This window comes from Chionomys nivalis, chromosome 1 (genome assembly GCF_950005125.1).
Source record: "Chionomys nivalis chromosome 1, mChiNiv1.1, whole genome shotgun sequence".
In the NCBI taxonomy this organism is placed as follows: Eukaryota; Metazoa; Chordata; class Mammalia; order Rodentia; family Cricetidae; genus Chionomys; species Chionomys nivalis.
Genome location: NC_080086.1, coordinates 23,244,661 through 23,259,760, shown reverse-complemented (window position 1 = coordinate 23,259,760; position 15,100 = coordinate 23,244,661). Strand labels below are relative to the sequence as shown.

General features: G+C 50.2%; 1 protein-coding gene across 4 annotated transcripts in view; it reads left to right on the top strand.

The window, feature by feature from the left end:
* Positions 1 to 15,100, top strand: part of Tspan11 (tetraspanin 11) — a 64,614-nt gene that overhangs the window by 14,039 nt on the left and 35,475 nt on the right. For 2 of the 4 annotated variants that reach the window (XM_057784123.1, XM_057784105.1), the window contains exons 1-2: positions 2,023 to 2,124; positions 8,019 to 8,113. In XM_057784123.1, the coding sequence (XP_057640106.1) occupies positions 2,118 to 2,124; positions 8,019 to 8,113 (102 nt within the window). In that variant the 5' untranslated portion in view covers positions 2,023 to 2,117. Of the gene's footprint in view, positions 1 to 2,022; positions 2,125 to 8,018; positions 8,114 to 15,100 lie in introns of those variants that run through there. The other 2 variants (XM_057784108.1, XM_057784114.1) reach the window with 1 other exon arrangement.

The window sequence follows — 15,100 nt, the reverse complement described above, 5'->3', positions numbered from 1 at the left end:
CCTTGCCTCGACGTCACCCAGACTTGATACTGGATCTACCCTGCATATAAAACAGAAGCTGTGGACCAACCTCACTCACTGACACCCTCAGCCTGGGAAGCTGCTGTCCTGTACCTGGAACAGGAAGGCCCCTGGCCAGGCAGTCTGTGTGGCTTCTCAGGCCCTTAGTTCCCTAGGCTATAAACTAAAGAAACCATACATCCTGGAGCTGAAGGTAGGATGACCTACTTCACTTGGGTTTGGCATTCATGGACATCCTGAACTGTTTAGGTTCCATGAGCACAGTATATCTCTAACCTTGGGATACAGAAAGGGAAGGAAGGATGGGGAGGGGCGGAAGACAGATGGGGAGCCCTTGGTGTAATCCATATTGAGTGCCCCTGATGATAAAGCCTTCGAGGTCCTAGGTTTCCCCAGCTTTGGCTGTGGATACAACTTAAGGACCATAAAAAAGACCAGATAGAGAGGGTTCAGAAACGGAGACAGGGGGATGACTGTACATCCATTTTCAAGGTCTGTCAGCTGCCTGCTCCAGCCATGGTTCCTCAGTGATCTGGCTCAGGAAGCGCTGTTCTTTCTTACAATGTTTCCCATTTGTGGGGTGGGAAATGCCCTGTTCCCAGGGAGTCTTGTCAGGATCAGTTTAAAAGGGCTCTCTGCTTTGAGTGTGGCGGGCATAAGTCTGAATTTCTCATCTGAGGATAAAACAGTGAGGAGAAAGAGAATGTTGTGGAAAGGGCAGAGAATACCCAAGGGGAAGGCAGGAGTCCCCAGAGCTGACCTGGGTAAGGCTGTCCCCGAAAGTCCTGGCTGCACAAAGCCTTCTGCACAGGAACTCTCACTGTGCACAACACAGGCATGGGTCACAGAAGCCAGGTACAAGACGCTCTTCTCTCCCCTGCATGATATTCCTCAGTGGATCTGCCTAAAGGTTCCATCTTTCCTTCAACGCCAATTGATGCCCACACATCCTGCACCCTGCTCAGTGCTCAGCATCCAGAACTGGGTTCCAGTTTCAACTATGACTAGCGTTGAGAGTGGCAACTTGGGGTTCACTAAAGGGGCTTGATGACCATGGATTTCAGAGCAATACACAGTTGGAGAAACCCACTGAGGTGGAAAGGATGGAATGGGAAGATACATAGGTTTGGAGAGTAAAGAAGATTGCAGACAGATGGCCTGACATAGTGGTGATGAGCCTGCAGTTAGCATCACCCATCCACAGAACATTCTTAATAATTACAATAGCAGACAATAGGTATCAGCTGGCATTGTCCCAGACACGATAAGTATAAACAGGGATGTTGTATGGGCACTCAGGAAATGTCACCTGATAAGACTGCCTGACCACCCTTAGCTTACTGTGTGGTCTCTGTATAACCTCTGTGGCCCTTTCTGCCTCTGTGGCTGGAGCTGGTTCTGAGGCCCATCACATGGGCTATCTGTGAGCCTTAAGGAGATATAGTTATGAAGTACTCAGAGTAGTGGCCACTGTGGTGTGTGTGTGACAGCCTTGACTGTTGCTAGGAACCTCCATCTAGGATGCAGAAATGCTCTGAGATGACCGTGTGGATAAAGGACTTGAGAAGGACACCTCACCTGACTGAGTCAGGGAGGTCATCCTTGCAGTTCAATATGTAGAAAAACTGCAGCTTGCCATCACAGAGAAAGTTAGACCCAAGATTGCAGCCAGAACCCAGGTCTCCTTAAACCTGCCTTCCTGAAGTCACAGGGGCTGGGGAAGGTGGCTTAACCACCAAGACAGATACTGCCATCGGAACTGGACGAGCTCATGCCCACTGTGATGGCCGAGGCCATGTGGGTACTCCTGCTGAAGTCCTGACTGCAGGTCGCCCAGGCTACAACCAGCCTTGCAGCGCCTGTGCCTGGAAACCTCCGAAACCATGAGCTAAATTAAGCTCTTTCTCCTTTCAGTTGGCTTCTCTGGCATTTTGTCACAGCAAATGAAGTTGACACACCACTCACTTTCCGCTGTCCTTCACTGAGGAAGGTTACTGAGCTCTGGAATAAATGGTCCTTTGAACATTTCAGGACATAAAATTCTTGCAAATTCTCCAGTCCAAAGGAGGCAGAATTGGCCCAGCATCACCTCCGATATGCAAGGTAAGAAGCTGGGGCCTGGAGGTTATTTGACTTGCCAAGGATCATAGTGCTAGGTGACAACTGGTGTTCGCACCCAATGATCAGTGCAGCTGCTGTGTTTGTTTACACACCAGTCTTGTCATGTGTATGGGAAGTTCCCGATTTGAAGATCAGACTGCAATTTTTAAAAGGGGGAAAAACGTCAGAACCACTTAGCAGACGATAACAGCAAACAGAACCTGAGAAAACTCGGGTGTGTGTGTGTGTGTGGTGTGTGTGTGTGTGTGTGTTTGTGTGTGTGTGTGTTGCATGTGGAACCTGATGGGAGCACATAGCTAAAGACAGGGCAGAGGGTGGACTACTGCATATAATGCATGCTGATGCTGCAAATGAGGCCAAAAATAGAAAGAAGAAAAAACGGCCAATCCTGTACTTATGAAAACTTTGCTCTGTACGGAAAGGCTAGGAATTCTTCCTGCCAGGACCTTATCTCAAGGCCTGCCTACAGCACCATCCCTGGGACTCTAGTTAGCCATCAGCCCTGAGTTTGATCCAAACAGTGGCCCACATCCATCCACGTGTGTGCAGTAGCTGACCCCAACATACTGACAAAGTGGTGCCTCCCCAGAGACTCCACACATACCTTACAGCAGGGCTCACAACCACAGGATTCCAAACCTCCAGCTCAGGCAGCCAGGGACAAGGATGTGGTTCCCTCCAGCTGTGTTCTGTGAACACAGCTGGTTCCTTTGTAATACACGGCATGGTGCCTCCTACAGAACCAACTACAGTGTGTACCCAGGACAGACACCATGTTCTTAGCTCTCACTGGAGACCACCAATCTGAAGGAATGTGCAAGAAACCAAAATCAGAGCACAGGGGGCAAGTCAAGACACACTGCTCTGCCAGGGCTCACCTTCAGTATTCCCACCAGGGGACTGAATGGCAAATTAGGGGCACACAGGGGCTTTGCCCCCCTCTCTAACCCTCAGTCAGAACTCTCCATCAGGAGTGGACACCTTCTGTAGACTACAAAGCAGCAGCATGACCTCTGGCTCCTCCTGCCACCCAGGCTTGGCTTCTGTTCTCAAAGAAGCTCAGTAGCTAAAAGGCTTGCCCTGAAAGCCTGGTGACCTGAGAGGGAGGGGGAATGGAGTGGGGGGAGGAGAAGACGAGTGGGGATAGGGGGAGGGAAGTGGGGGGAGGGCAATATTTGGGAGGAGGGGAGGGAAATGGGAAATGGGGAGCAGGTGGAAATTTTAATTAAAAAAGAATAAAAATAAATAAATAAGTAAAAAAAAAAAAAAAAAAAACAGAACCCACAATGTAAGAGGGTAGCACATGGGCCCATGGTCACACTGACAAGTGGGAGGCAGAGGCAGGAGTATTGCTGGACGTTCAAGGGCCAGCAGCTGTGAATCAGTGTCCTTGTCTCAAAAAAGGTAGAAAGTGAATATCTATACCTAAAGCTGTCCTCTGACCTACACACAAATACACACACATACACACACATACACACACATACACACACATACACACACACACACACACAGAGAGAGAGAGAGAGAGAGAGAGAGAGAGAGAGAGAGAGAGAGAGAGAGAGATGCTTGTGAATGCTTCCAGCTGCCCCTCTAGCTCCCAGCTCTGGAATCACTGAGAGCCCTGTACTCCTAGCTTCTTGGCCTTGTCAGAAGATACCTGGCTCGCCAGGACAGCAAGTCCATCTGGGCTCCTTCTAAGGCCTCTCCTCTTCTGAACTCTCTGAGACTGTGTCCTAGGCATAGAAGATGGGGCTTGCAGCAGAGAGACTAGAGTCCCCAAGCCTCACAGCTGGTGACATTATACATCCAGTCCTCAGGAAAGGTCCAGAACATGACATCACCACCCAGGCATCTGCTCTTGCTTTTCTGAGATGGCCTGTGGCGTGCCTGTGACCTTGGCAACCCCTGAATCCAGCTTTGTTCCTCCAGCAACACTCTGACCCAGGAATGGTGCCTGAGGCCACTGCTCCCAGGGACCAGTGAAAAGGCTTCAGCATTTTGGTGGAAACTGTCTTAGATGTCTGTTCCATGGGAGGATGTGCCCACACTGCCTGATCCCCACCACACCTGGGTGATGCCTGACTGTCCCTAGACATGGCAGCCAGGACCGAATCAAGGGGAGATCATGAGATCAGCAGCATCTTGAAGCAGAATGATGTCATTCCTTCCTGGTCCAGGCCTCAAAAACCCTGTCTTCTTTTTTTAATTGATTTTATTGAGCTCTACATTTTTCTCTGCTGCCCTCCCTGCCTCTCCCCTCCCCTTCAACCCTCTCTCGTGGTCCCCATGCTCCCCATTTACTCACGAGATCTTGTCTTTTTCTACTTCCCATGTAGATTAGATCCATGTATATCTCTCTTAGGGTCCTCTTTCTTGTCTAGGTTCTCTGGGATTGTGATTTGTAGGCTGGTTTTCTTTGCTTTATGTTTAAAAACCATTTATGACTGAGTACATATGATAATTGTTTTTCTGGATTACCTCACTCAATATGATGTTTTCTACCTCCATCCATTTGCCTGCAAATTTCAAGATGTTATTTTTTTCTGCTGTGTAGTACTCCATTGTGTAAATGTACCACATTTTCCTTATCCATTCTTCAGTTGAGGGGCTTTTAGGTTGTTTCCAGGTTCTGGCTATGACAAACAATGATACTATAAGCATAGTTGAGCACATGTCCTTGTGGCACGATTGAGCATCCTTTAGATATACACGCAAAAGTAGTACTGCTGGGTCTTGAAGTAGGTTGTTTCCTAATTTTCTGAGAAATCACCATACTGATATGCAAAGGGGTTGTACCAGCTTGCACTCCCACCAGCAATGCAGAAATGTTCCCTTTTCCCTACAATCTCTTCAGCATAAGTTGTTATCAGTGTTTTTGATCTTAGGCATTCTTACAGGAATGAATGGATGATTCCCATTGATAACTAATGCCCCACCATCCTATCCTGGTGCATTTGCCTCATGTGTCTTTGTTTTCCCTAATGAGATAGCAGGGGCAGAACAGGGAGAAGGGAGTGTAACCATGGTATCACAGAGTTTCAGCCCCCAGTAAGGCCTTGAATAGTCCCTGACAACCACTGGCATCCAACTGTCACTCAGCTTCCAGTTCCCAGGAGACAGGTGGACCGTGCATATACATTTTATTTCTGTTCATAAGGGTTGGGAACTGGACACCCTGAACTACTGGGAGAATCTGTCCCCAGGGGGTGGGGTCAGACTGTGGGGGGACAGCAGAGCCAGTGAATGGACCAGGAAGCTTCCAGGGAGCCAAGTAACTCTCCTTTACAGCACTGGTACCCTCTTTTCCCTCCCCAGTGCAGCCCTCCTCCTGCCTGTTTGAAAACCTTCTCTTTTGCACCTTCCCATGTGCACCCTCGCTTAGCACAACTGATGTCAGCCCTCATTGAGAACGTGGCCCTGTGCCCTCACCTCTGCCTCCCAGCTTCCTCCTCCCTCACCTCTGCCTCCCAGCTTCAATCTCCTTCACCTCTGCCTCCCAGCTTCCCCCTTCACCTCTGCCTCCCAGCTTCCTATTCCTCTGCTCACTCCTTTCCAGGCAACACTTTCCTGCTCTGTGCATCTGATCTGCACAGGGGCCATCCACTGTGCTCAGTCATACTCTGTCTCCTGTCCTCTATTCTGATGCCATCCCCCATTGGACTCCAGTGCCCGACACATATTTCTACTCTCACTAGAGAACTCTGGGAAATGTGGGACTACCACTGAACATTCCTGGACACACTCCCAAGCTCCTGAACTTACATGCAATGACCAGGCTGGGACCGCTGCTCTCTATGGACTCTCAGTCCTTAGCCTTGCACCAATATCCTTCCCATACACCTTCTCATACACCAGAGGGGACACTGACAGTCCCCTGGGCATAGGTGAATCTCACTAGAACCCCTCCTCCTAATCATTATGGTATTCAGCGAGGCAAAATTAGCCCGTAATTAGTATCTCCCCTCCTCCGTGCAGCATAAAGGAAATGCAAAGCAAATATCCATATGCATGAGATACACAAAAAAAATGTATAAGCAAACATCCATATGTATAAGAATGAAACACGCAGGCAAATGCATGCATGAGATGTTGGGTGGCCACAGCCAACATGATGCTCTGACCACAGCCCAGCTGCAGCACACCTGGCACCGGCTGGCACATGCTGGCACATGCTGGCACACGCCTCAGTGTTCACTCTTTGACCCACCAGAGCAGAGAAGTAACGATTAGTTATCACATATCCAGATGTGTGGTTCAAAGAAATTCCAGGTTTGGTGGAGGTGACCAGTCCAGGGAGTGTAGCCACTCCAAAATTATCAGAGCCCCGGGTTCTTTGAACACGTGGCACTGCCCTTTCCACCCCATGGTTTACGGTTTGGAGCACAAAGTGGCTGCTTGAAGTCCAGCCATGGCATCAGCATGCCAAGCAGCCAGGCCAAGGGAAAGAGAGACGCAGCCTTTCTCACTCTCGGGATGTGACTGACTTTGTCGGAGGTAAAGAACGGTGCTTATCAATGGCAAAGGGACTGCTCTATCAGAATGAAGTCACAGCTCCAAAGCCGTGTGTGCTCCACACCATCACTGAGAAATAAGGAGAGTCTAGCAGACCTCATATCAGTGCAGGAGTCCGCTGCAAACCTCCAAAACCAATGAAACAAGCCGGCCCAGAATCGGAACAATTAACCTCATTGACCTCTAGAAATTGGTCCCCATTCTTTCCAAGTGGAAGGGGAACCCCTCCCCCACAGAAAACACCTTCAAGAAACCATTTTGCCCCTGCTGCTCACACACCGTTTGCCTGCCAGGGGTTAATCCTGACTGTACCTCAGAGAGGCTGGGATGGAGCACACTCCAGGTGGCAAAGTCGGCAGCTAGAACGGAAAGATTCTCTTCCAAGAGAACAGAGCCAGTGTACCTCCCCTGCTGTCTTCTGGCCAAGCCGCCTCACTTGGTGATGTTGCACAGAGAGGTTAAGTAACCTGTCACAACCCAGGCGCAGAGACTACCTGCTGAGGTGTGTACTTACTGAGAAGCAAAGAGGGCCAATGCTCAGCAGGCCTTCTGGAACCCCACTGACTTCACAGTTCCCAGGGTCATCCATGCAGGGGTCAGAACAAGGCAAGATGGCCTTGAGCCAGAGATGGGGCATCTGGGGGAATGGAATGGGACTCTCATTTACTGAGCACACACTACATGCAAAGCCTAGTTAGACCCTGGACTAGGAGGCTCTTACGGATCTTCCTGACGGTCCTGCAGCACAGCCATTGTCTTTGCCTCTACAGATGAGGCCTCAGGGTGGGAGGACATGGCTTGCCCACAGCACACAGTGAGGACTTGAAGCTAGCAGTCAGCATACAGAGCCCCCCAACTTCTGGCAGAGTCACTAGCCAGCTGGACCTGCTTCCTCCTCTGGGAGCTGGAGAGCTGGGAACAGGTGAGGTGGCCTATGTGAACATCAAGGTCTCTTCCAGACAGATACCTGTGCACAGGGACCCATGCAGAGATTCTGCTCAGATCTGCAGCTCTGCGAAATGTGTGGGCATGCACGAGCAAGTGTGAGCATGTGTGCAAGCATGTGACAAGAAGATATGTCCTGCAATGGTAGTAAGATGTGGAGAGACAAAGGACTCCGGACACCAGTGGGTTAGCCTTGTATCATACTAACAAAACTGAAATGTCTAGAAAATTCCACCTGGATTTCCCTTCCATAGGTTGTATGTCTTCACCTGGGATCCACACTGCACATGTACACCCAGGGCCTCGGTCTCAAACCCACTGGGAAACACTGACTGGTGAAGCCATTGTGGGTGCTGGGGCAGGAACATCAGGGATCCCTGTGGTGCCCCTACCCAGCATGCTCGTGTCCTCCACAGGCCCAGCTGCCATGGCACACTGCAAGACGGAGCAGGAGGACTGGCTGTTGGCCCACCTGAAGTACCTGCTCTTCATCTTCAACTTCTTCTTCTGGGTAAGTGGAGGCTGTGGCACGCCCCTCCCCACACCTGCACTCTGGCCGCGCTCACTTTGGAGTCTCTGTACCAAGGTTGGCTTTTCCCAAGTCAGAAACCTTGCTGGGACCCGTCCCGCCCTGCTCTCAGACTGAGCCCTACCCTGGCTATGCCGGCTGCAGCTTTCATGGAGTCCGTCAGAGCACACCCAGGCCAGACCGTATGAGCAACCTCATCTATCGTCCCTGTCTCCAGAACACCATGTCCGTGCGATCCTGACTGCCGAAATAATGTCCCCTTCCCACTGAAATCCACTGGCCTTGCTGGCCATGGTCTCGGAGCTGCACTGTGACAGGGGCGGTCTCTATGGCATCTGACACAGGTTTCCCACAGCAATGTGGCCTCTGTCTCCCAGTGGAGATTAGCTATTTAATTAGGAACACAATGCCATCGATCTCCAGAGGGCCTGTAGAGAGGCTGTATTATCATTTGTTAAGATGGTGTCTCACTGTGCAGTCCAGGATGGCTTTGAACTGGTGATCCTCTTGCCTCCGTCTCCCAGCTGCAGGTCTTACATGGGTTCACCATCACATCCGGTGTTTGTTGATTGTGTGTTTTGTTTTGTGGCCTCACTGACTGTGGGAAAGACTAAGAGGGAAGGTTTGCTGTCGACAGGGACACTGGCAGCGGTGGATGCTGTGGCATTTCTGAGTCTGTTTCCCTAGCTGGAGTTGGGAGATTACCTCTAGTCTCTCAACCTGAAAATGCACCCAAATCAACATCTCAGCAGGGCTAGGCTCCAGGTACCAGAAAAAACAAACAAAACAAAACCTATTCCCCAACCCCATCTCAGAAACACAGGGAGACCATAGGGCCACACTGGTTCCAAGCTCAGAGTGGTTTCAAAGCATCAGGAAAACTGGCCACATCAAATACTATCTGTTAAAATAAAGGACACAGTGTTTGCTTAAATACATTTCGTAAAGTTTCTGGGAACAAAAACTAAAATGACTTTGGCTTTGATCTTCCCAGGAAAGAGTTTTCTGGAACAAGGAGGCCCAGGGGTACAGCTCCTGGAAAATTACGCTGTGCCCTAGGATGGAGGACTGGACTGCATGTAGAGATCTGACCACAGATAAATCAGTTAGGGCACCTAGAGTTCCTGCAGAGCAAGCAACCTCACTCCCTCCCCCTCCCCCTTTCTTCCTTTTTTGGATATTTTAAGGTTTGTTGTTGTTTTGTTTTGTGACAGGGTCTCATCCTGTAACCCCGGCTGTGTTGTCAGACACATTGTGACAATCCTCTTAGCTTTAGTTGGGATGGCATGCATGTGCCACCATGCCTGGGTCAAAGTTTTCTTTGTAAGACTTTTTTCCTGACCATAAAGGTCTCCTGTATCCACTCCAGATAATCTCCAAAAGACAGACAAGCATACAAACATTAATGACTCACGTCTGACTATGTTGGTCTCCTAGAGTGACAGGACAAAGCATCACAGTCTGTAGTCGGGGTGGCGTTAAACAACAGGAATGGTGTTTACTCGTTCTAGATCTAGAAGTCCGTGATACAGCACGATGCTCAGGTCCCTCACTGTTCTAGGCCTAGAAGTCCGTGATCCAGTCTGATACTCAGGTCCCTCACTGTTCTAGGCCTAGAAGTCCGTGATGCAGCACAATGCTCAGGTCCCTCACTGTTCTAGGCCTAGAAGTCCATGATCCAGTGTGATACTCAGGTCCCTCACTGTTCTAGGCCTAGAAGTCCGTGATCCAGTGTGATACTCAGGTTCCTCACTGTTCTAGGCCTAGAAGTCCATGATCCAGTGTGATACTCAGGTTCCTCACTGTTCTAGGCCTAGAAGTCCGTGATGCAGCACGATGCTCAGGTCCCTCACTGTTCTAGGCCTAGAAGTCCGTGATCCAGTGTGATACTCAGGTTCCTCACTGTTCTAGGCCTAGAAGTCCGTGATGCAGCATGATGCTCAGGTCCCTTACTGTTCCAGACCTAGAAGTCCGTGATCCAGCGCGATGCTCAGGTCCCTCAAACTGAATTTACCAGGAAGGGAATGTTCAGAGTATGAACTCCTTCTCCACAGAAAAGGTTCCTTCCTATTTGAGACACTCCAAAGTCCAATTGTTGTGACTTACCTGAACCCCAGTCATAAGACAAGGCAGTGTCTGCACACTTCCCACCCTGTGGTCACCCCAACTTCTGCCTTCCTGAAGAAATGGGCAAGAGGCTATATTTGCATACCCTTTCAGCCTGCTGCCCCTTTAGCTTCCAAATACAGAAGCTGGCACAGAGCAGGGCCCAGCCACCCAAGCTAGGAGTGCAATAAAACAAAGTCCCTCTTTCATGAATGCGAAGTGCCTCTTGAGTGTAAGTCTACATTGCAGGGCTCTGCCAAATCCAGCATGGAGCAAAGAGCCCAAGATGCCATCATGGTGATCATAATAGCCAGCACCAAAAGATTCTGCCTAGGACACCCCAGTACCCTTCCATTCAACTATAGTAGTCAGTGTTACTAGTGTCCTTATTGTGGAGATGGGGACCTGGCTCACCAAGCCAGTCATTGACAGTCATTTTAGTTATTTTATTGCTGCGAAGAGACAATGTGACCAAAGCAACTTAGAGAAGAAAGAGAGTTTTTTGGGGACTTACAATTTCAGAGGGTGAGTCCATGACCATCGTGGTGGAGAACAAGGCTGCAGGCAAGCAGGCATAGTTCTAGAGCAGGAGCTGAGTGCTTACATCCTGATCCATACCTAGGAAGCAGAAAGAGCTAACTGGGAACGGGTGGGCTTTTGAAATCTCAAAACCCACCCCAGTGACACATCTCTTCCAACAAGGCCACACCTCTTAATCCTTCCTAAATAGTTCCACCAACTAAATCATTCAAACATGCGAGCCAATGGGAGACTTCCTCATTAAACTTCCCACAACAACCAAGCTTCTAGGCAGATCACTTACTCTCATGTTGTTGTTTCGTACATGGAAGGGGGGGATGCCTGAACAGTAAAAATTAGAACTTGCCATTATGGAAATGTCTAGCATTGTTGAGGGTCTGTATTGATGCCCTGCTGGGATGGGATGAGCTGGTGATCACCATCTCTTCAGCAGCTTCCTCCCCATTTCTAGCATTGGGCTTAGAGCTTCTAGCATCGCAACCTGGGTAGAAAACAAGGGGTGTAATGTTGTTTTTGAAGAGAATCTTTACCTGCATGGTAAAGATGGTGTGATGCCCCCTGAGACCTTGCTCCTTGTGAATAGCACTCTTCTTATCACATGCAGACCACAGTCTTGAGTGCCCATGTCCCACATCTGAGATAAACAGAACAGAGTCCACTCTATGCACCCCCGGCAGGACTCAGGCACCGCCCGTCCGTCACCCTGCCCCTGAGGCCTCCTGGGATGAGTCTGCTCAGGGATCACTGATGCCACCATTGACATACCTCCTGGGTGACCCTGAACAGCTCACATGCCCAGCTTTCCTGCAAGGCTGGCAAAGAAACACTTTTCTCCTCGTCCTCCCCACCCCCTCTGCCCCCCCTTCCTTACACAGCTCCTGTCACCCCTTTATTGTTCTCTAATTTATTATTTTAATTAGCTGCTTGGCTGTGTTTATAATCAAACTGTTCCCAACCTCCCAGAAGCTCTGCCGGGCTATGGGAGGAGCCTGGCAATGCTGCCTCATCTCACAGCCTGTCCTGCCTTGAGGGTCCACCCGGGCTTTGGTGCTACCAATGGGAACCTCTTTAAAGGAACACGGGTGACTGAGGAGATGTCCAAGCGGGTATAAACACTTGCTGTGTAATCACGAGGACCTGAGTTTAAATCCGCAGCGCTTGTGTACAAAGCTAATCAGAGAGGCAGGCTGGAAACAAGAGATCCGTCACGTGGGTAGAAGGGAGGTGTGGGACATCCGGAGCCTTCCTGTGGCCTTCAAGTGGGCATATGCACCTTCATACATACATACACACACACACACACACACACACACACACAGAGACAGACAGACAGACAGACAGACTCAGGGCTGAGAGTGGGAGCTGAAGAAACATAGGAGACTTGAGCGCCACCTGCAGGGAAGGTCGGAAAACATCCCCTCAGCGGACCCTCACTTGAGATCTAACCACTGACTCACTCCCGCCCAGCTCCACGTGGCCTCAGGTTCTAGAGTCCAGGAGGGTGGAAAGCTAACTGAAAGGGGCTTCATCTAGGCAGCATTGGGGAAGCCATCTCCTGCACATGGGCAGGACTTTCCAGTGAAGCAGCTGTTTGAGGGTATTCGGGGGAGCTGTCTTTTGGGTCTGGTGTCAATGCCCTATTTGGGTTTACATCTCAAAATACAGCATCATCCAATGGGACAACAAGATTCCTGGTGTGGTCTCTCTAGTTGTGTGAGCACAGAAATGTTGCTTCTGTTTGGGCCAAATTCCTCCATCTAGAATATGAAATTTCCTTTTTATTTTCCCTTTCTCCATCCCTCCCTCCCTTCTTCCCTCCCTCCCTTCCTGTCTTACTTTCTTTCTCTTTTCCTTCCCCCCTCCTTTCTTCTCTTCCTTCCCTAACAGCATCCACCCTCATTTTAAATCTCCCTGGGATACCGGGGAAGATGACAATGAATCAAGAGGCTAAAGGGGAGACATTCAGTGTAGTGAGTGAAGCAACAACTCCTGTGAGGACCGTAACTATAGAAACACGCACGAGGCTTTGGTGCTGATGGGGGGGATGAACGATTTGCTGGTGTTGGATATGGCTGACTCCAAACCAGGTTTCTTCCGGCTTCTTTGGAAGGCGAGGCAGTTTGTGATCCTGCAGCTCAAACCCTCTGTGTCCTGTGAGAGTTTGCACTCATGGGGCAGATGCAGCTCAGGATGAGAGGCTCAGCAAGGTGTTCATTCATTTCTTCATATTTAAAACCATGCACCTGTGAGGAGCTGCAGGTAGGAAGCCACCTTGGGCCTGCACGAAACAAACCCATCCTTACAAAGTCGCTCCCGCAGAACTGGTCCAGAGCCAACAGCCAATAGGACCCGCGCCTGGGCAGAGCTAGGAGAGGAGCCTACCTGGTGTTTGAGAAAATGTCTGTCCCTCTACAACTAGGAGGCTCCAAGCTCAAATGGTCCTGGAAAGCTCAAATGGTCCTGGAGTACCACTGACTTTCTGTGTGTCCTGGGTTCAACCAGTGCTGTAAGAACTGAAGCTGTAGCTGGAGATCCCTCTGCAGTGAAGGGAGTGGGGATGCGTGCCCTAAAGGCGGCCTAACTGGGATATATCAGGACTGGAGGTAGAGCACCTGCCTAGCGTATGCAAGGCCCTGGATTCCATCTCCGTGTGGCCCCTCAACCCCGAGAGGAAGAGACCCAAGCAGCCAAAGAGACGAAGCTTGGTTCAGACCAGGCATCCCAGTTGTCTCCTCAGCCTGGTTCCAACCTCAGGTTATTTCTTTTTTCCAACCTAGTCAGGGTCTCTCCACCCAGTCACCTCCAGCGACATGAGGGCAGGGGCAGGCTTGGCTCTAAGAGTTTTCAGTGGCCATTGGTGAAAAGACAATAAAGCATGGATCTTACATTATATATCAGCACTCCCTAGGCCTCCCTGGGAGCTCCCTAGTAGGCTGGGAGAAAGTCCAGCTGACATGGGCACACCATGGGCAGAGCTTCTGAATGCCAGGAGGAATTGGGCAGAGAGCTACCAGAGTAAGGAGTTCAAACTCTCCTGCAAAGCTGAAAGTAGGTACACACTTGTGATGGGCTTGGAAGACGTTCACTGGGATAAAGAGGATAGTGTAAGAGGGATGGGAGAGAGAGATGAGAAACGGTACCCAGATGAGTGGCAGTCCAATGTGTCTGGATACAGACACACCTCTGTGCCAGGCACCCAGACTCTGTCACCTTGCCTAAGTTCACAGTCAGAGGCACCGACAGTGGCTAAGTCATGGACTTAGAAGATGGATCAGGAGATGGCAAGCATGCAGGATGAGGACCTGAGTTCAGATCCCCAGAGGCCACGTAAAGCCAATCACAGCAGAGCACAGTCTGCGATACCATCACTCTTACATCAAGAGGGAGGCAAAGGCTGGGAAATCGCAGATGCTAGCGGGCCAGTTAGCCTGGATATGCAGTGGCAAACAAGAGACCCTGTCTCAGCAGAGTGAGCTAAGTGGAAGAGGAGGACCAACCTCCTGCCTCCACACATGCTGTGGAGCCAGACTCTCACACATACCCATCTCCATGCACCCCAAACACGCATCACACTACACATACAAAGATTTAAAAATAATAGAGTTTTTTTTTTTTAAAAAAAAAAAAAAAAGTGAACATTTTCTACATGGCCATTAAAGCCAGATCACAGAGGAAGGAAAGTGAGGGCAGACATTTAAAGGCCTCCAGGCCAGAAAGGAGAGTCTTGGCCTGAGGCTCTGGTCTGGGGTCAGTTGTACAGATTGGTAAGTAGCCTGGTCCACCCCTGGGTAGAGCAAGAGCTGGGGGATGACCTGGGACAGGAGCCAAGGTAGACAGTGCAGCGAGGATAGGGAGGTGACCTAACAGCAGGTGGAGTCAGCATGCAGACATCACAGAGAAACAGCAGCAGCACCCTTGCAAGGGCTGCTGGGTACATGAGTGATGGTACCATTGAAAAGGCTGTCCAGGGGTCATTCATGAACGAGGAGCACAGTCCTGAATGGGTCAATTTTCCTGCCTAAAACCAATCCTTTCCAGAATGCCACAGAGCAGGTAGTAAGCAGCCCTCCTCTGCCCCCCCACACACACACACTCATGCATGCTGCATGCACGCACACCTCATATGCCATCACCCTGTGTGTTTCCTGCCTTTCCATGCCATGGGCTGCCCAGCACAGAGGACAGAGAACTCTGCCCAAGGCTTCCTCCTTGAGGCCCCACAGTCCTTCCTGCGTCCCCAGCAGAGAAACCCTACCTGTGAAATCCTGATGGGAAAAGTCTTGCACTTGCTCTCACACCCTCTGTCTGCTTTCCTCCAAGTCT